Source organism: Pituophis catenifer, unplaced genomic scaffold (genome assembly GCF_029215685.1).
Source record: "Pituophis catenifer annectens isolate HBS135680 unplaced genomic scaffold, rPitCat1.0.hap2 SCAF_14, whole genome shotgun sequence".
Classification (NCBI taxonomy): Eukaryota; Metazoa; Chordata; class Lepidosauria; order Squamata; family Colubridae; genus Pituophis; species Pituophis catenifer.
In genome coordinates this window covers 8,130,946-8,153,184 of record NW_027256894.1, presented here as the reverse complement: position 1 = coordinate 8,153,184, position 22,239 = coordinate 8,130,946, and the positions used below count along the sequence as shown (strand labels likewise).

General features: G+C 41.5%; 1 protein-coding gene across 1 annotated transcript in view; it reads right to left on the bottom strand.

The window, feature by feature from the left end:
• Window positions 1–21,676, bottom strand: part of SV2B (synaptic vesicle glycoprotein 2B) — a 32,513-nt gene extending 10,837 nt beyond the window's left edge. The window contains exons 1-7 of the mRNA XM_070953405.1: window positions 21,516–21,676; window positions 19,373–19,524; window positions 17,351–17,484; window positions 14,187–14,276; window positions 6,467–6,577; window positions 4,551–4,639; window positions 2,824–2,988 (exon numbers count right to left, since the gene is read on the bottom strand). Coding sequence (XP_070809506.1) covers window positions 2,824–2,988; window positions 4,551–4,639; window positions 6,467–6,577; window positions 14,187–14,276; window positions 17,351–17,484; window positions 19,373–19,524; window positions 21,516–21,676 — 902 coding nt within the window. The remainder of the gene's footprint in view (window positions 1–2,823; window positions 2,989–4,550; window positions 4,640–6,466; window positions 6,578–14,186; window positions 14,277–17,350; window positions 17,485–19,372; window positions 19,525–21,515) is intronic.
• Between the last annotated feature and the right edge of the window lie 563 nt (window positions 21,677–22,239).

Sequence of the window (22,239 nt, the reverse complement as noted above, 5' to 3'; positions counted from 1 at the left end):
TTTCTCCTGTTTTGAACAAACACGTGACATCAATCAGCTTACTCATGCAAGAACTGAGAAACTGGCTAGTACGAGTGAAACATTCAGATTCGGAAACGTGAGCTTCTGCACAGTTTCCATTAGTGGTGTGTTGCAGCTGAACAAAGGTACACAGCCAGGGGTGGGCTCCTGGGGGTTCGGCAGGGTTCGGGCGATCCTCTAGCCAAGGATCGCCGGGATTCGCTGAACCCCTAAATGCCACCCCTGGCTGGCCACGCCCACCCTGTCCCACCCCTCCCAGGAGTCTCCACAAGGCCCGTTCATCATTCCAGCTAAGTGCAGGGGATGTGCAGAGGGTCCGGAAGTCTGGAAATGCGCCTGTTTCCAGCCTCCGGAGGGTCTCTGGAGCCTAGGGAAAGCTGTTTTCGCCCTCCCGGAGGCTCAAAAAAAGCCTCCAAAGCCTGGGGAGAGCGAAAAACAGGCCTCCTGAAAGTTCTGGAAGTCTGGAAATGGGCCTGTTTCAGCCTCCGAAGGGTCTCTGGAGCCCAGGGTCAATGAAAGCCTCCGGAGCCTGGGGAGGGTGGAAACCCCCATCCCCACCCCTCCGCTGTGGTGCAGGCGGCCGACTAGGCCACACCCACCATGGCCACACCCACCCCAGCAACGGGGCAGCGAACCCATTGTTAAAGGATCTGAAGCCCATCCCTGTACACAGCATATGTCCCCAAATCCTTGTGTGCAAACTCCAGAGAGTCCTATAATGGTGCATGAGAATGACCTTGGGAGACAGGAGAAAGAGCTGCAGAGAGGTCAGGCAAGAGATAATCTCAGCCCACAGAAGAAATGGGGGTGGAAAAAGCATCTCAAATGGAACCCTTCCTAGTTTTCACTAGATTAAAAAATAAGGGAAGGCAGGATACTTCCCGATTTGCAAATTTCTATCACTAGAAATTTACCCATAAAGGTAGGCTTGGTGTTCATGGTTGGTGCTTCTTGTCTGGACTACCTCAAAGACCTGATATCTGAAAGTACCTCTCCCCTCCCTCCCTCTCTCCATTTCACTGTCCTGAAAATTAGGGAGGGTTCCTTCTGAGATGGGTGGCGTAATGGCTTCGTGGTGAAGATGCTGGGCTTGTTGGCTGGAGGTTCGAAACCCGAGCATTAGGTGACAAGATAAGCTCCCGTCCTTGCCCCAGCTCCTGCCAACTGAACAGTTCAAAAGCATGCAAATGCGAGTAGATAAATAGGTACCACTTCGATGGGAAAGTAACAGTGCTCCATGATGTCATGCTGGCCACATGACCATGGAAATGGACAGTACTGGCCTTGAAATGGAGATGAGGACCAGTCCCTATAGTCGGCAACAACTAACGGAGTCCCTCCTTCTGAGATGTTTTCTCCACCCCCATTCCTCCTTTGGACTTAGATTTCTTTTATCAGACCATTGTCTAGGCTGCAGCTCTTCTTCCTATCTCCAAGGTCATCTCCACCTTCAAAAGCATCACTTAATGGAACCAAGTCTCCAATTTGTGGCAACCTTGGGTGGTCTCCCAAAGTACTAAGCCACTTCAAACCTAGTTAGTATTTGGGTAGGACAGTCTGGGCAAAAGGCCAGACAATGAAGGAAGCAATTAAGAACCACTTCTGTATTGACAAAGAACTGTTCGTGTAGCCCCAAGAGTTGAGTTCAACTAGAAGGATTTTTTTTTAATCAAATAGAAGGGGGAAAGTATTACATCCATGCAGAATAATCACATTAAGTGGAGTTAAATTAATTTAAAGGCCTAATAGCAGCCCTTAACCCCTAAGTGGTCGCTGGCTGCATATCGGCCAAATGTGCAACGTATTTCATTAAAGATTTTTCTGACCATCTTTATTTTTGTTATCAGTTATATTATTATGTAATATACTGCTTTCTCTTCTCTTGGAATACACCGTTTGTTAAAACAGCAAATAGTGTCTACGTTGAGTAGGATAAAACCATGACAAGGTATGAAGACCCCCTGGAGGTCTTCATTTCTCCCTCCCACCCCACCCCCCAATTTAAAAATGAGTATCTCCCTGTGATCCTTAATTTATAAATGGGCTTTCTGGAGCCATTTTATCAATCTGGAGATAATATGAACCTTCTAAGTACAACCCATCAACTCATTCCAGCTCATTTTTCACACTCAAGCCTTCTCTGTCATGGCAGGAAGAAAGTAATTAAGTACTGTGTTTTCCGAAAATAAGACCATATTATTTATATTATTTTTTGCTCCAAAAGATGCATTAGGGCTTATTATTCTGGTTAGGTCTTATTTTTGGAGAAATACGGTACTAATTGCATCCATCTGGGTGATGATCTTAGCTGGGGCTTAGTTTTGGGGTAGGGCTTATATTACAAGCACCTTGAAAAATCACACTAGGGCTTATTTTTCCAGTTGGGTCTTATTTTCAGGGAAACAGGGTAGTAAAATTGATGGGATGCCTAAGAAACACACACACACCTCTTTTTTGTGGGTCCTTTCCAGGGCTTCAACCTCTATATCAGGACAATCAGGAATTAGTTAGCCCCTTGGTTAGTAAGATATGGCTGCTGGGGAGAAGTTGGTTTAACCAACTGGTTCCAGCTGAGTTGTGTTTCGGACAAGATCTAATTGCTGAACATGAATTGATTGGATCAATGAACTTCTCCGAATTGGACCCTATAGTCAGTGACTTCCCAAGAGCTGGGAGAGGATTCACATACAAAGGCTGATCTCCACCCACCTTGTATGAGTTCCACCATTTGGAATATTGGACAGAACGTCGGTCCAGCCCTAGAAGCTCAGGGGGCTGATCATTGCAGGCTAGGGCACTCACCTGTCATTCTTGAATGTCCAATTCAAGTAGAGCTGGTTTCGGAGATTGAAGTCAAAGGTGAAGTCCTTCACTAATTCTGACTCGAATATCTTCCTCTCAGACTTATATGCTTCCTCTTGGTAATACCGTATCATATCGGGGAACCAGACAATCAGGCCATAATAACTGCGGAGAAGTGGAAATATCAGTTGCATTGCTTTTCTTGGTGACTCAAAAGAAGTCTTCCACAGTTTTAGGAGTGGAAATAGAAGCTGGCTACTTGTCTAAATTCTATGAGTTCACTCCCAATCCTCCATTGTACACAAATAATAATAATAATAATAATAATAACTTTATTGTCATTGTAGGTGTATACACAGTATACCCATACAATGAAATTCACTTAACACCCAAAGACCAGGTCCAACACATATAACAATCCCCAAACACACCCCCACCCACCACCAATTCCCCACCCCTAAACCACCCAAACATCCACACAATAGACCAAGTCATGCTGTCCAACAGCTCACTGATGGTGGCCCTTTAGTTCATGGTTGAGTGCCATTATAGCTCTGGGATAAAAACTATTCAGAAAACGTGTGGTTCGAGTTTTAGTTGTTCTGTATCTTCTGCCAGAAGGCAACAGTCCAAAAAGATTGTAAGCAGGATGGGAAGAGTCTCTGAGAATGTTATGCAACTTTCTCAAACAGCCAGATTCGAAGATGTTGTCCAGGGCTGGTAGCTGGAGTCCGATGATATTCTGGGCAGTTTTAATGATTCTCTGAGCTTTTTTGTCTGTTACAGAGCTGCTCCCATACCATGCAAGAATGCCATATGTCAGGACACTCTCAAGGGTGCTGCGATAGTAGGACAGAAGTAGATGCTGAGATAGATTTATCTTCCTGAGCATTCTCAGGAAGTACAGCCTCTTTTGTGCCTTCTTCACAAGTATACTTGCTGCCCTCACCTTCATAGGCATTTTATTTTGTTATTATGGCTAATGGCTATAAAATCCAACTACGGTACATATAAAGAAGCTGCCCCCCCCAAAAAAAAACCCAGTTCAACCTTCCAAAATATACTGTATGTGTGAATCTTCTGTTTTTCATCATCCTATCCCCTCTACAAAAGCTTGGCTTCCCTTCCTTCCCTTCGATCCCAGAGAGTGACCTCAAGAAGGAACTCCTTGCAAAGGGATTTATTAGCTGTACTTATTAGTAGTGGTTCTACAGTAACACTAAGTAGGAGTCATGCCCTTAAGGGATGGTTGGAGAACTTCCTCTGGACATCACCATCATCATCTTCATTTAACGACCCCATAATCCCTTGCGGGGTGGAGACTGGGCAACTGAATGGAGCAAGCAGAGCGTTTGAATGGCCGGATGCCTTTCCTGTTGCCAATGCAGAGTTTTGTTCAGCAGATATATTCTCATTGTGCCCAGAGAGAGAAATATCTGCCTCTACCTAGCATCGAACTCACAGCCTCCTGATGGTGAGGCCAGAGCTCCACCTCTAGGCCAGCACACCACTCTCTCCTTCCTCTGGACATATGTAGAAAAATCATCCAGTCAATTTTCCTGTCCACTGATGCAGGGCAGAATTTTGAAAGGTTTCAATTTTGAAAAAATATGTAGGGATGCATCAATTAGAGTTGATTTCATAGCTGATATGTTGGACGTACTGACTGTAGATCAAAGAGCAAGGATAATGTTCTACAAACCTTAAAAAGCTTCTAAGACACCTACCTTAATGCCATTGAAAACCAGATAACTGACAGTAATAGTGTGTTCATTCTGTACTGCGCTGCCAGACAATAAACCACATTGTCTATTACCTAGAAAATCAAAAAAAAAAAAAGTTATCACGAAAAATAGCTAACTCTTGGTAAAACCAGTGACAATCTCAAATTAGTTCAACGAGATGGGTGACCTTAATTTATTCTATAATTTGTTGTGTTGTTTCTTTCATATTTCAAAAGGCATGTTCAGCTAAGCTATTCAACTAAGTGAAAATTCTTGTGTTTAATCAACATCACTCATAGGCTGACAGTTTTGCGTGAACTAATGTTTGTTGGATCACACACTGTGTTAGGATATACCGTATTTTTCAGAGTATAAGACGCACCGGACTACAAGATGCACCAACCTTTTTTGGTGAGGAAAAGAAGAAAAAGAAATCTGCCTCTGTCTCTGCCTCCCAGCAATTTTGCCTCGTTGCAGCAAACAGCAAACAGCCTGCTTTACTTTCATTTTCGTTTCAGCATAGCTTGATTAGCAGAAGGAAAAAAAAATCTGCTCCAGCAATTGCAGCAAGCAGCAGAGGCCGGGGCAAAACAGCTGAGAGCAAAACAGATGAGAGTCGGGAGGCTGATTCAATCAACTTGTGCTAATTAGGCTGTGCTGAAGCTGAAAGGAGCTGTTTTTTCTTGCTGTTTGCTGCAAGGAGGTAACTGCTGGGAGGCAGAGGCCAAAGGATGGGGGCCAGTGGGCGGGCGGGGCTACATTCAGTGTATAAAACGCACCTAAATTTTCAACCCCTTTTAGGGGGGGGAAAGGTGCGTCTTATACTCCGAAAAATATGGTAATTTGATTTGGTTGATCTTAGTTTAAGGCAATATATGGACCACAAGGACATATTCAACAAATCATGGTTAAACATTTATCATCATCATCTTCATTTAACAACCCCATAATCCCTTGCGGGGGTGGAGTTTGGGCAACTGAATGGAGCTACCAGAGTGTTTTAATGACTGGATGCCCTTCCTGTCGCCAATGCGGAGTTTTTGTTCATCTTATATATTCTCAGAATGTCCAGAGAGAGAAATATCTGCCTCTACCTAGGATCAAACTCACACCCTCCTGATTGTGAGGCGAGAGCTCCAACTCTAGGCCACCGCACCGCTCCTATGGTTAAACGTTAATGACTAAGCAAAATATGCAACCGTGTGGTCATAGATTTTCAAAATGCATTCCAGAATAGTTTCATCCCAAGGATTATTCATTGGAAGGAAAGCAGAATAAATTGTTGAATTAGGACATCATAGATAACGCACTAGATTGTGACTCAAGATGTCATAGGCCAGTGATGGCTAACCTTTTTGCCGTCGCTTGCCAAAAGCGGGGGGAGTGCGGGGGGTGTCGTGCGCACACGTGCCCACACCCATAATTCAATGCCTCCCCATGCCGCGCCCCCACCCATGTGTGTGCGACCCCCCCCCCGGACTCCCACCGCTTTTAGCACACAATGTCAAAAAGGTTAGTGGGGGGCCCAGTAGGCCCGTTTTTCGCCCTCCCCGGGCTCCAGAGGCTTTCTTGAAGCCCGGGGAGGCCGGAAACGGCCCATTTCCCAATTTCGGAAGACCCAAAAATCAGCTGGCCAGCACACTGAGCTCAGGCAACGCTCATGTGCCCACATATATGGCTCCGTGTGTCACCTGTGCCACGCGTGCCATAGTTCGCCATCATGGTCATAGCTACTTAGCCATTGTCTTCATATACTAAATGGGGGGGGGGGAATGTTGTTTCTTAAGCCATAAAATGGCTTGTTTGTTGGAACATTGCATGTTATGTGACGGTGGTAACTGTGTTTTGCTAATGCAGGTTGTTGGGTTGTACGAATCGAAATCCTGGATGTGTTTTGCGTAGTTACCCTTATTCCATACCTGTCTGATGGTGGTCATGACTCTAACAAAGCAACGTTGGTACCATGTTCCGGTGGAGCTCTGTATTTCAATAAATTCATCAACTTGCTTGGGAGTTTTTATCTGAGCTACCTGAAGAAGAAGAAAAAAAAAAAAGTGAAGTAGAATTTACAAAACTCATCATCACTAGGAGCCTCTTCAGACAGAGCCTTGTTTGTGTTAGCCACTTCACAAAGGCTACAGAAGGCAGAGGAGGGCCCATTCCCATCTCTGAACTGCTAATCCTCTGGAAGCCACAATTGTTTGTGTCACTACACAAAACAAAATGTTGCCATGTTCATTGAGGCTTTCCCCAAGATAAGCATATACATCTCTCTGGATCTATTCCATCTTTTAGAAAGGATGGATATGTGGCCAAGATTCTGTAGAGATTCTCAGTCATCCAAATCATGGTGGTCCCAAAAGTCCAAAAAGTTTTTTCTTTGAGGACTTTTCACTTCTCATCCAAGAAGCTTCTTCAGCTCTGACTGGAGGGTGGGAAATGGAAGGATTTATATTCCTTGCAGACAGCGGATCATTTGCATCCTTTTAGAGGGTCGTTGAAGCACTTGGAGGTTTATTTATTTTATTTATTTATTTATTTATTTATTTAATTATTTATTTTATTGGATTTATATGCCGCCCTTCTCCCAAGGACTCAGGGTGGCTCACAACAATAAGAAACAGGAAATACAAAAGTTAAAAGACAAATTAAAACAGAGTATCCAATAAATAAAGTTAAACGTGGAAATACCAATTCAAATTTAAGATTTAAGAATATAAAAAAGCCTAAAGAGTCTGGTGGCGCAGCAGACTAATAGCCTGTTATTAACATTCAGCTGCCTGCAATTACTGCAAGTTCGAATCTCCCCAGGCTCAAGGTTGACTCAGCCTTCCATCCTTTCTAAGGTAGGTGAAATGAGGACCCAGATTGTGGGGGCAATAAGCTGACTTTGTATAAATATACAAAAGTATGAAGGCTATTGCTTAACGCATTGTAAGCCGCCCTGAGTCTCCGGAGAAGGGCGGCATATAAATCAAATTTAAAAAAAAAAAAAAAGCTACAAAATTAGTATAGAATCAATTATGTGTTCTCAGGGTCACTGGAGTCATGCTCCTGGTTCCTGTGATCCTCAGGTGACCCTGAGGATATAGATAAACCTCCAAGTGCTTCAATGACCCTCTAAAAGGATGCAAAGGACCTGTTGCAATATTTTCAGGATCAGACTCAATAATATTAATGAGAGTTAAAGTTTTAAATATACTTCCTTTTATTTACAATAGGCATTCTATATTCACTGAATATTCACAGATAGAAGCAAGGAAAAGGGTGTAGGTGGCTCCTTATATATACAATGGGTGGAGCTATAAGTGGGAGTGGTGAATTATGAATACATTAAGAAGTGAAGAATAAGTTAACCCCTGATACCCCATTCTTATACTATTTACACATTAGAGAATAAGGCATTTACATCTGACAAATCCCCCTCTAAATGCCGATTCGTTATACAACACCAATTACATTCAGATTCAGGACAATACAAGACATACAATTTAGATGTTAAATATTTGTGTTGCTTAGAAGGTAAAGGCTTTGTCAATATGTCAGCTAATTGTTCTGAAGTATCACAATGCACTGCTTTAATAAATCCATCCTGAGATAATTGTCTTACATGTTTAAATTTTATATCTATATGCCTGGACCTTTGTCCAATGGCATCAGATCTAGATATTTCAATGGCTGCTTTATTGTCTTCATGCATAACAAAAGGCAAAGCAGGTTTTTTCCAAACATCCGAAATTAAATCATTAAACCATACAAGGTTATTTGCAGCTTTGGATAAACAAACATATTCCGCTTCTGTCGTTGAAGTGGCTACTAGTTCTTGTTTACCAGTATACCAGTAAACTGGACAGTCATTTAAAAGAAAAATATAACCAGATGTACTTTTTCTGCATGATGTGTCTCCAGCCCAGTCCGCATCTGCATAACATGTAAGCTTTGGTTCTTTATTATTACTAGGTTCTAATACTAAGCAAAAATCCAGTGTACATTTCAGATATCTTAAAATTCTTTTAACAGCTTCCCAGTGATACATTGTTGGTTTGTTGACGTGTCTGGATAATAAATTGAGTGGTAAGGCGATATCTGGTCTAGTCCAATTAGATATATAAAGAAGTGAACCTATGATTGATCTATAAAACGTGTTATCCTTGAATTCAGGTGAAGATTCATCAGTATTTCTAAGAAAATCAGTTTGCATAGGAGTATCACAGGGTTTGGCATTGTTTAAATTGCATTTATTTAAAAGTTCTATAATCTTATCTCTCTGAGTAAGTTTGAATCCCCTTCTAGTCTTATTAATTTGAACACCGAGATATTTGTTCACTTTACCTAGAGATTTCAACGAGAAATGTTCATTTAACTTATTTACAAAAATTTCTCTCCTCTCTTTGTGTTTTCCTATATATAGAATGTCATCTACATAAATCAACACAAATTCAGTGTAATCATCACCCTTTTTGACAAAGAAACAGTTGTCAGCAGTGGTAGCGTTGAAATCCATGGTCTTAAGTACTTTTACTAAACAATCATACCATCTTTTACCAGATTGTTTTAATCCGTATAAACTCTTGTTCAACAGCCAAATTTCATTTTTGTTGGTGTATTGACTGTGAGGTGCTCTTACGTATATTTCCTTATCTAGTTTTGCGTGTAGATACGCAGTTTGTATGTCATATTGAAATACATCAAGGTTGAGTGCTGATGCTACCACTAGAGCTGTTTTGACACTCTCTGTTCTTACAGTGGGGGAATACGTGTCAGTATAGTCCTCCGGATATTTCTGTGCGTAACCTTGTGCAACTAATCTAGCTTTATATAGAGTATTGCCTCCTTCTAAGTTCTTAATTTTATATATCCACCTGGTACCAATAATCGTTTTATCTTTAGGTGCAATTGCAGGTGTAAATACATTTAATCCTTGTAAACTTTCCATCTCTTTTTTCATAGCTAATTCCCATTTTTCTTTTTCTTCACGAGGGAGTTTTAAAACTTCCTCATAAGTATTAGGCGTTATTGGCTCACCATCCATATGCATTATGTAATCTCTGTATTTATTTGGCATTTGATTTCTGTTGTTTCTAATGGCTCTTTCAGGTTTGCTATTGTTATCATGCAAATATCTTGCTTCTTTTTTTGTTAGTGTGTCTGTCTTTATTTTGTGTTGGCTATTTGTCCAAGTTTTGGTTTTGCTTTTATATTTGTTGATATTCTGTTTTTCTATGGTCCCTTCCTCATGAGATTTTGTATCTTTACATTTATTTGGAAATATTTCATTAAGATGTAATTTAGACCAGTTGGCCTGTTCATGGAACACAGCTGTTCTGGAAACTATAAATTTGTTATTATTATCAATGAATCTGTACCCTTTGGTGCCAGTTTCATATCCCATAAATCTGAGTCTTCTGGATACGTTTTCTCCCTTTCTTCTCAACTGTTTAGGTATGTGTACGTCTGCAGTGACTCCAAATATGTGCATGTGTGCTAATTTTGGTTTCCTATTATACATTACTTCATATGGTGTCTTATTTACAATACTGGACCAGGTTCTATTTTGTGTGTAATTTGAATAATGTAAGGCTTCTGACCAAAATTGTTTGCTTAAGCCAGCATCCTCCAATGTGCATCTAATCATGGTTTGTAATGTGGAATTCTTTCTCTCTGCAATCCCGTTCTGAAACGCAGAAAATGGACTAGACGTGTAATGTAGCATTCCTCTATCCTTTAACCATTGGGAGAATTCTTTAGACATGAATTCACATCCCCTATCTGTCATAATTTGTTTTATTCTGATATTGTGTTGTGTTTCTATGCGTTTGTAAAATTCCTTAAATTTTTGAAAGGTTTCATCTTTGTGTTTTAATGTATAAACAAACCCATAACGGCTATAATCGTCTACTATTGTCAGGAAGTAACGTTTTCTATAGGTGATTGATGGAGTTAATGGGCCAACTAAGTCCATGTGTACTAAGTCAAAAATTTTGTTAGTTGATCTAGTAGATTTTCTTGGTCTGGGACTAGTTTTTAGTTTTGTAGATTTACATACTGAGCATTCCAAATAGTTTTCACAATTTTTTATTTTGACACCTTCTGCGTGTTCAGTCATTTTTTGTACTACAGGAAAACTGGCATGTCCTAACTTCCTATGTAAGATGTGAGCACACTCATCATGAATTGGTTTACCTATTTTTGGTTTTTTTTCATTGTGTGCATCTGCGTGATCATGAGATATTTTACATTCATCATTGTCACTGTTACTAATATTTTCATCATCTGCTTCAATACAATCTTCCATATTTGAATCAATGTTATGCAACCATTTTTCCTTTGCTATCAAATAAGGTAGGCCTCCTTTAATCATCACAGTGCCTATATTTATTTTATTCTTCTCCAAAGTCGCTTTTCCCTTTGAGAAAACTATATTAATGTCAGAATCTCTACTTAGTTTTATGGCACTTAGTATGTTATGAGGTATTTCAGGTATTAACAATACCCCCTCTATTTTTCCTAGACCAGGCAAGGTTACATTTCCTCTGCCTAACACTTGAACCTTTTCTTGGTTAGCTACTTTTATTACAAATTTATCTTCTGTAAATGAAGACAATATATTTTTGTTATTAGTGGTGTGATTAGTTGCTCCAGAATCAATAAGCCAATTATTGTTCTCATTTTGCTGTATTTTAATGTTGTCTTGTTTATTTAATCCATTCAGTGAACCAGATTTTCTATCCTTTGAATTATCTCTGCCCCCTCTATTCTCTTTGTAATTTGGTGGGCTTCTATATCTATGTCTATCTATGGAAGACTGTCTATAATTGTATTTGTTCCTATATTCTGACCTATGTCTTTCCTTTGAAATTTTGGGACAATCTCTTCTATTGTGTTCCCTGGATCCACAATTGTGACATTTAAATGTTTCATTATATTTTTCTTGGAAAGCTACTTTCCTATAAGGTTTGTGTTCTGTGTGATTGCTAGAACGATTTCTTCTTGAATTGTCTTCTGCTATCAATTTATTGGATAGACTTTCTATGGATAAATATCCTAGATTGATAGTGTCTAAATGTGACATAAAACTGTCCCATGATGAATCAAGTGAGTTGATAATAACACTTTTCATTGTTTGGTCTGAAATTACCTCCCCCCTCAAATGCAGCTCAGCTCTTATTTTGTTTAAAGATATTAAATGCTCACTTATGGAAACCCCTGGTTTCACTCTAGATGAAAAGAAATCCTTAGACATTCTTGTGGTGGTAGCCACACTATCGCTGTGAAACAAATTAAACATGCATTGAATAATTTCTGAAACAGTCAGATTAGGTTTGATGCTATGATACATTGCAGGAGACACACTAGATATTATTAAGAAAAATGCTGTATGGTGTAAACAATCTATTTTTAAAGTCCAAGGTCTTTTTGGGGGACTAGTGATAAAAAATAGTAAATTTTCCTTCATAAAGACAACCTGGAGTTGTTGATACCATTCTTGCAAATTAATGCCATCAACCCTTAGTTTTGGGAAGTCACTGGGTAAATTTCCGACATTATTTTGTCCATTACTTACGACCTGGGGCAGTCCGTGATCTCGCAAGTGTAGAAAATTGCAAAACGGCATGGGGATGCTCGCAACGAGTCTGCGTGGTTCTCTCGCCAGTTCATGTCTTCCCGGACCGTCTGCGTAGTTTCGCGCATGCGCGTTGTCCATTTCTTCTTTGTAGTCGTCGTGGAAGGTTCTCTCCATTGCGGCTCGCTCGCTCTGCTCTGCTTCAGACGAGTCGGTCTCTGGTTCGACCTTGGGAGTTCTGACGACGGCTGCTGCTCTCCTTTTTCTTTTGGGAGCGTTGGCACTTGCTTCGGTCTGTGGTGTAGGGCGGAATCGACAAGGCTCTCTGGGTTCGGGCGTCGGCGCTTTCGAAGTCAGGATAGGAGCGGGCAGGTCTTGAGGTATCGGCTTGCTCGCTCGCTTCTTCGGTGACTCTTTGGTAATTTTTAGTTTTGGCCCAAATGCAGCAAAAAGTGTTTTCATTGCTGATTTTATTTGGGATTTTGTTGAGTCATCTTCACTTTCTGATTCTGATTCTTCTGAGGAGTTCGAATCTTCTTTTTCATTTTCGTTGTCTGATAACGTTTTTCGCGCCAGAAATTTTGAATTGAGCATTTTGATTGGCTCTGCTTCGCTCACCTTGGAGGCCTGTTGAAACCAAGATGGCTGCCATTCAAAATTTCGCGCGGGATCACTGTTTTTCTTCTTCGTAATGACTTTTTCTGCAGTCATATCACTCACTATTTTTGGGTCTTTAGACTTCTCATTAGCGATGTTTTTCTCTCTCGCTGCTCCGCTGTTCTTCAGCATTTCTTGGAGGTTCGCGATGAGGCTTTCATCATTCTTCTGGCTTTTTAATAGTTTTAATATCTCTGACCTGAGTTCGTTGTTCTCTATTTCGATTTCTTCCTGGTCATCATTTTCGTCTATTATTTCTTCGTCTTCAGTGGTGTATTCTTCGGATTCTCTCGAAATTGCGTTTGTGGATTCGTTGATTATTTCTTGTTCTGTTTCCATTTCTTTGCTGTAGGCCCTGGTGTTGGGCCTATCTTTCTTAGACATTTTTAAGTTTTTATTGAGTCAATTAACCATCCTCTGCTACCAGCTTGTTGCAATATTTTCAGGATCAGACTCAATAATATTAATGAGAGTTAAAGTTTTAAATATACTTCCTTTTATTTACAATAGGCATTCTATATTCACTGAATATTCACAGATAGAAGCAAGGAAAAGGGTGTAGGTGGCTCCTTATATATACAATGGGTGGAGCTATAAGTGGGAGTGGTGAATTATGAATACATTAAGAAGTGAAGAATAAGTTAACCCCTGATACCCCATTCTTATACTATTTACACATTAGAGAATAAGGCATTTACATCTGACAGGACCTGCTGTCTGCAAGGAATATAAATCCTTCCATTCCCCACCATCCAGCCAGAGCTGAAGAAGCTTCTTGAATGAGAAGTGAAATGTCTTCAAAAGAAAAAACAAGAAAGTCCAGTTGCCTCCTGAAAAAAAAAAAATCACCTTTGGGACATGTGGCCAAGTTCTGCAGGAAAGGGGCATGTTTACCTCTCTTAGTTATCTCCTACTATCTTACAGCATCTTCTACCATCAGGTTTGATTGGGATGTACAAATGATAATGGGAGAAAAATTTAAAGAAACTACTCCAAGAGAGAGTTTGCAAATCTGTATATGTACACAAAGAATAATGAACAGGAAATGATAATGCCCGATGTGGCCAGTTATTCAGGTCCTGGGTGCCATCTCATTGTAATTTCCCATGTTGGATTGGATGCTCAAAATAATAATGATATTAATAATAAAAATACCAAATTGGAGCCTTCCCAAGCTCCGTTTTCATTGGCAGAGGGTTGCAGGAGGCATTGCAGCTGAAAACAGAGCTTGATGGCCCATTTTCACAGGCAGAGCGCTAAGGCCACCATAGGTGCTCCTGACATGAGTGATGTCAAGCTGGCCACACCCACCCTGGCCACGCCCCCCTGGCCTCCCAAGGTCAAACACAACCCTGATGCGACCCTCAATGAAATCAAGTTTGACACCCTGATCTAGAAATCACGTCGATCCAGCTCACCGTAAATACCCTTTCTGGCTCTCCCTTGGCCCTCATGTTGACATCATGGACTTGCTTAAGGATCATCCATGCTTCATCATGCTTACCAATCTAGAAAAATCAGAGGCGAGGAAGTCAGAAGTCCCATCTGGTACACCATCCTCACCCAAACGACTACTATCCAGATGAGATGAAACTGCAACTCCAGATGTCCACAGCTGAGGGAACACTGCTCTGGATGGAAATCGCTTCCATTCCTGAATAAGCAACTTTTACAAGTGAAGGCCAATATCCTGGGATAATGTTGGAGGATCCAATATGAGTCAGTTACCAGAACCAGAGGTTTATTCTTTCAAGCTTTCTGATTTGTGCTGGAACCCATCCTCAGGGATCATCTCTCTCTCTCCAGAATGACACATTCCTGAGGATGAGCCCTACCAGGAATCTGAAATCTTGGAAGAATAAAATTCTGGTCCCAGTGACTGAATAACTTGTACTTAATCAGCATTCTCTCCTCCCAGCTTTATGGGAATCGGGTGCGATTCAAGGTGTTGGTCACCACCTTTAAAGCGCTCCATGGCATTGGACCTGGATACCTTCGAGACCGTCTTCTGCCACCAATAACCTCCCACCGGCCAGTCCGCTCCCACAGAGAGGGTCTCCTCAGGGTGCCACCAGCCAAATTATGTCGGCTGGCGACACCCAGGGGGAGGGCCTTCTCTGTGGGAGCCCCAGCCCTTTGGAATGAGCTGCCCCCAGAAATTCGTAAAATCTCTGATCTCCGTGTATTTCGCTGTGCCCTCAAAACCTTGTTGTTCCGCCAGGCTGGGCTATCAAGGTAAAGATTTTAATTGGGTTTTTAAAAATGGGATTTTAAATTTGGGGTTTTAACTTGAGCCTATCATTTAATAATTTTAATTATTTTTAAATTTTGTCTGTCTTTGTGCTTTTAATCAGGCTGTACACCGCCCTGAGTCCTTCGGGAGAAGGGCGGTATAGAAATAAAATGAATAAATAAATAATAATAAATAAATATGGGAAGCCTCTACTTCCAGAGAACAACAAAGCTGGAGGAATGCTTGAAGAATTGTGGTTCTCTGGGGTTATCATGTCTCCCTTTTTTTCTGTGAGTATAATTTAAATGCAGGACTGTTTGCATTTCCATGAAATGTTGGAAATACCTCCAACAATATTTTAAGGGAAGAGAGAAAGAAGAAATAGAACACTGCAGAGCCATAAGACGTAATCATGTTCATCCTATTTAATTTGCTTTCATGTTAACTCTATCAATTGTATTTTACATTAAATCAAAATTAATCCGGCTTCCCCAGATTTGTTGAAGAGTGACAGTCAAAGGACAAGTAGGAAACTCACCACGAAGCAGTCGTGCACATGGCTTTGGTGTAAATTCAACTCAACTGCTGCCCTCCAAATAAACTCTCCCAATTTTCCTTATACCCCCAGCCCTTGGACATGGTGGACGAAGATCATTGGGAGCTGAAGACCAACACATTTGTTCTCATTGTTCTCACTGTTCCTATCACCCATCTCCTCCCACTTATGACTGTATGACTGTAACTTATGTCAACTTGCAAAGCTTTCAAGTTGCCATGAGCAGGAGGGAGAGAGAACTGAAGTGAATTCCATACATTCTTTCTGACCGCAATCAGAAGGAGGGTGTTAGGTTTCACAGCCAGCCAAAGCGGTTAATTGGAGAATGTGATTTATGACATGGCCAGAGAAGAGGGGAGAGACAGGGTCATAGGGGAACGTCAATCTACGTAGGATCAGTCCTAACTGCATCCGAGTATTGCCGGAATGTTGCTCCTAATAAATGGCTATATTTCCTTTGAAGTTTGGATCATGGCTCATGAATTAATTAAGGCATCTTTCAGACACTTGACAACGTGTTGCTGTTTCCAGTATGATTCGATTGCTTATTTGTACCCTATGACTATCACTAAGGGTTGTACCTTATGATTCTTGATGTATGTATCTTGTCTTTTTATGTACACTGAGAGCATATGCACCAAAGACAAATTCCTTGTGTGTCCAATCACACTTGGCCAATAAACAATTCTATCTGTCTATCTATCTATCTATCTATCTATCTATCTATCTATCTATCTATCTATCTATCTATCATCTATTTATCTATCTATCATCTATCTATCAATCATCTATCTATCTATCTATTATCTATCTATTTATCATCTATCTATTTATCATCTATCTATTTATCTATCAATCATCTATCATCTATCTATCATCTATCTATCTATCTATCTATCTATTTATCTATCATCTATCTATCTATCTGTCTATCTATCTATCTATCTATCTATCTATCTGGAGAGCTCACATCTGAATTTGTGGTAGCTACCTGAAATTAAAAGCGATTGCTTTCCAAGCATGATCATCTAAGAAATTCTCTTAAGTAAGACTTACTGCCATGCATACATGGGATTACAGAAATTCCAGCAACTGAACTATTTGTCTTTAAGAACCAACAAGTCATCGTGGAATTTGGAAGGAAACTTTCCATTTGTCCTGCTAACAGTCTTCTGCTGAAATGGCAAGGAGATAGACCTCTTCACAAATAACAAGGGAAGTTTGACACTGATGGTTTAATCATGGTCTCCTGAATTGTTACCATCTAGAAACCAACTCCTATAAAACAGGTTTTGAGGGGTAGTGTTTTTCTTGGACAGTCTCGCAGGGCTCTAAAGCAAATTGTAGGTCATTGAAACAAAGTATGTAACAAGAATGAAAACTGTGTGGATTGCCGCTGTTGACTCACCACACTTTATAAGCCTCAGCACAGAGTTATCCCCGTTTTTCATCCTGCCGTGTATCTGTATCTTTAGCAGCAAGAGAAAATCCTACATAACGATCTCTCTTTCTGACATGGAGAAATTCTGTGCACAGAACTTTCCATATTTTCATAGTTCGCGTAGAGTTTAAAGTCTGGTTATTTTTAGTCTATGTTAAGCCTTTTTCTGGGCTTCAGTCTAATTGTGTAGCCCTTTCAGCCTCAAAATAGTGAGAAAGCATGCTGCTGCTGCTGCTGCTTTGTAGCCCCGTTTTTTAAAAATCTGTGCCGAAAAAAGAGGAGAGGATTCCGAGTGATCCTGGGGTTGCCCACTCTGTGCAACTGTCTCCTTTCCCAGATCAGATGGGCTTACCTCTAACAAAAAACGTGGGCTTTCTGGCATGAATTTCAGAGCCACAAGGGATGCTATGCAAGGCAGGGAACAGACCACCACAAAAACCCTCCAGCTGTGGAAGTGGTAATGGGCCCCCATACTGAAGCCCCAACCTGTAAGGGAGAAAGAGGACAGGAAAAATAGAATACAATAGATCAGTGCCAGTACAAATGTCAGGCATCCTAGGTTGAAAATTCAAGGAGATGATAGAAACAGACGAGAGAGATGACAGAGATGAAAGGGAGAGAGAAGGAGAGAGGGAGAGAGAGGGAGAGGGAGAGAGGGAGGGAGAGGGAGAGAGATACTGTGTAGATAGATAGATGATGGATAGATAGATTACATAGAAATAAAGATAGACAGACAGACAGACAGACAGACAGACAGACAGACAGACAGACAGACATAAACTAAGTTCTCCCTTGCTCCATTGAAAGGCAAATTCCTGGGAAGATAGAGGACTGGCTGGATCGATAATAGATAGATAGATAGATAGATAGATAGATAGATAGATAGATAGATAGATAGACAGACAGACAGACAGACAGACAGACAGACAAGAAGATGGACGATAGATAGATAGATAGATAGATAGATAGATAGATAGATAGATGAGAGAGAGAGAGAGAGAGAGAGAGAGAGAGAGAGAGAGAGAGAGAGAGAGAGAGAGAGGGAGGGAGGGATATTCAGCCGGCAGGCTGGCTGGTTGGCTGGCTGGGTGGGTGGGTGATACTTATTGTGGTCAATGACTAGATAAAACAGAACATATATAAATTAAATAGAGCAAAGAAAAAGAATTTAACAAACCTCTAGCTATAAGATATGAGAAATAACCAGAAAGATGTCCAATCAGCATCAGATTTTTTTTTCTTCAGGTTTATTCACACTATGTGCAATGTCCAAGAGCCTTAAATTTAGGAGCTGCTGATCCAGCTCATTATTTTGCTGGACTAATCAAGAAAGCCACGGACTATCATTATTCAGCATTACGGCATACAGCATAGTCCAAGAGATCTGTTACATCCCCCTTTGTGAAGCAAAGCAGGTTTGGGTGGTCTAGAGATAAGATGACCTGTGGATGCTAGGTACATGTATATGCAATAAAATGCACCAATACATTCCAGATTATTCTAGAATCCATCCAGAATCCCAGAAACATCCCACAATTGGCAGGTTTAATTTGGGTTTAAACCTATAGCATTCCCCCAGGCCAGTCTACCGGATTGGCCTTCTTCAACTAGATTCCTTCCACAAACGGTTGGACTATGATACCTGGCTAAAGAAGGTGAGAAGTCTCATCATCATCTTCATCATCATCATCATCATCATCATCATCATCATCATCATCATCCTTTGAGTCAAGCATAACTCTTGATGATTTGATGGACATGTCCATGAAGATTTTGTGGTAGCTACTGTATGGAAATAGTCACAAAGTTTCTTCCAAATTCTGTTATGCAGAAGGTATTGGCCAAAACATGGAGGCCACCAAGTTGAATAAAGGTAGATTGCAGCCTGTTTAACCTAGTTTGGTATCCTGGTCCCACTAGGTCAGGGGTCGGCAACCTTAAACACTCAGAGAGCCATTTGGACCTGTTTCCTACAGAAAAGAAAACAAGGGGAGCCACAAAATCCTCTCCATGCCTGACTATTTCCTGAGCGGCCACAAAACTAGCATATATAGTTGAATTAAAGATTCTGTTTTCTTCTGAAACTTTTCTTTTCTTGGATTTATCCATGGTTGGCTTACCGGGGGTTGAAAAGCTTAATAAATTGTGTGTCAGTGGGTGTTGCACATTGGCAGTTGTGATGCATATTTTGAGCGACAGGGAGCAACAACAGAGGGATGAAAGAGCCACATGCGGCTCCAGAGCTGCAGGTTGCTGACCTCTGCACTAGGTGATTGGAAGCACATAATTTCAATGAAATAAAAGCTAGCCAACCACAGCCTGGAGACAAGACACAGAAGCAGGAAAATTCCCTCTAGGTCCTGGAAGCAGTTACCGTAATGTGGGATGATGCTCCAGGCCATGACCGAGGCGTACAAACCACCAATCATCCAGAACATGCAGAGCCAGCTCAGGTGTTCTCCTCTCTTCTCACGGGCTAAGAATTCAGAGAAATAGGCAAAGACGATGGGCAGGGAACCTCCGACACTGAAGAAAGAAAAGGAGGAAACTGGAAGGATAAAACAACTTAGAAACCATAGAAAGGGTTTCACAGTCTCTGTGGGGGCACCTACCCTCTGGAATCAGTTGCCCCCAGAGATAAGGAGAATCCAAGACCTCAGTGCCTTCCGCCGTGCCCTTAAAACCCACTTTTTCCAGCAAGCTGGGCTGGCTTAAGAAGAAATTTTTAAATGTTTTAAATGGTTTGTGATTTTTAATTTTTGGGCCAAATTTATATATATTTTAATTGTTTTTTTTTAATATTTGTATTTCATGTTCTTAATTCTGGCTGTACACCGCCCTGAGTCCTTAGGGAGAAGGGCGGTATATAAATTGGGAATAAAATAAAATAAAAATAAAATAAACAGTAACCTAGTAATATCAACTATGTTGTCTCTGTGTTCTTTTTTTTCTTTTTGTAAATCTATGTTGGACTTAACAGAATAACAGAATGACAAAGTTGGAAGGAACCTTGGAGGCCTTCTAATCCAATCCCCTGCTCAGGCAGGAAACCCTATACCAGTGATGGCAAACCACACCCGCACTTGTCTGGGACGCAACCCGGAAGAGGAGCTGCCCAGGGAGCATACGCACGCTGGAAAATGAACTTCCGGTTTCTGGGACGCACATGGGCAGTAACCAGCTAGTCTTCCGGTTAATGGCACGCATGCGGGCATGATGATCAGCTGGCCGGCACGCATGCTTGTGCCGGAAAATGGAAGACTAGCTCTTCCAGTTTCCGGCACTGCCGCACACATGAAGGCCAGCTGATTGCCGTGTGCACATGCACACCAGAAACCTGGAAGAGGAACGGGCAATGCCCCACGTGACAGGTGACATGGCTCCGCGTGCCACTTTGGGCAGGGGTGGGTTCTACTTATCTTTATTTATTTATTTTATTTATTTTTAATTTGATTTATATGCCGCCCTTCTCCAGAGACTCAGGGCGGCTTACAATACGCTAAGCAATAGCCTTCATTCTTTTGTATATTTATACAAAGTCAGCTTATTGCCCCCACAAACTGGGTCCTCATTTAACCTACCTTTACTACTAGTTTGCAACGGGGCTGTGCATGCACACTTCTGCGCATGCACAGAAACTTTTGCGCATGCACAAATCATCATTTATGACATCTGGGTGGGTGGGCAGAGCCTCCTGCCAATTTTACTACCAGTTCTATAGAACCAGACAGAACCGGGAGCAACCCACCACTGACTGCCATAGGTTTACCATCACGGCCCTGTACCATTTCAGACAAATGGTTGTCCAATCTCTTCTTAAGAGCCTCCAGTGATGGAGCACCCACAACTTCTGAAGGCAAGCCCTTCCACTGATTAATTGTCCTCACTGTCAGGAAGTTTCTCCTTAGTTCCAGGTTGCTTCTCTCCTTGATTAGTTTCCATCTTTTGCTTCTTGTTCTACCCTCAGGTGCTTTGGAGAATAGCTTGACTCCCTCTTCTTTGTGGCAGCCCCCGAGATATTGGAAGATTCCTATCATGTCTCCCCTAGTCCTTCTTTTCACTAGACTAGACAAACCTAATTCCTTCAACTGTTCTTCATTTGTTTTAGCTTCCAGCCCCCTAATTATCTTTCTTGCTGTTCTCTGCACTCTTTCCAGAGTCTCCACATCATTTTTATGATGTGATGACCAAAACTGGATGCAGTATTCTAAGCGTGTTCTTATTAAGGCTTTATATAACAGCATTAATACTTCACATGATCTTGATTCTATCCCTCAGTTAATGCAACCTAGGATTGCATGGGCTTTTTTTTTTTTTTTTGGTTGCCGCCATGTTCGTAACATTGCAAAATTTTACACTGCATTGTAAAAACTGCAACATGTTCAATTGCGGTTCCAAGGACCTTGCTTGGGAGTGAGAAGTGTAGGAAGCCAATCGGTTAAGCATTACTGTCAAATATCAGATGTCTCCCTTGGCCTGGAATAAGCTTGTCCTTCTACAGAGCGTTCAGTACATACCCAAAACCGGAGATCAGGCGGCAGAAGAGGAAGAAGCCGTATTGCTGAACGAAGGAGGAGAGGAACGCGAAGCTGGCGTTGATGGAGAGGGATATGATCAGGCACCGCTTCCGGCCCAGTTTGTCTGCCAGGCCACTCCAGAAAAGGGCCCCCACCATCATTCCAAAATAAACAATGAGTCCTGTATGACAGAGGGACACAAGACCTATTAGTCCCTGAACTTATTCTTGTCAGCAGCGGCATCTCTCCAGGTTTCCAGAAACGCCCACTTGCCAACTCTGCAGAAATGATGATCCAGGTACTACACTCCCCCCCCCACCACCACCAACAACAAATGCCACCAAGTAGCTTGTGCAAACGGCATCAAAAGCCTCCCTTCATCAAGTCAGCAAATGTCTATCACTGATTATTGGGGAAAAAAGGAAGGAGAAACAGTCATCCTCAAGTCCAATGCAGCTCATGGTGATGGTGATGGTGACACATCCGTCAGTTTTCTTCTGGCCATGAAATAGAAGATGTTTTTCATTGCCTTTTTCTGGAATATTTTCCCCCAAATTTCCTACTCTAGCCTGGAGGTTATGATGACCTGGTGATCCTTGATTAAGATGTGGAGGAGGATCAGCTACAGTTAACTAAGTGCTACCCTCTGATGTAATAGGAAAGGAGGGAGGGAGGGAGAGGAAATTGAGAGATGCTGTGGAAGAAAGAGAGGGAGAAACCAAGA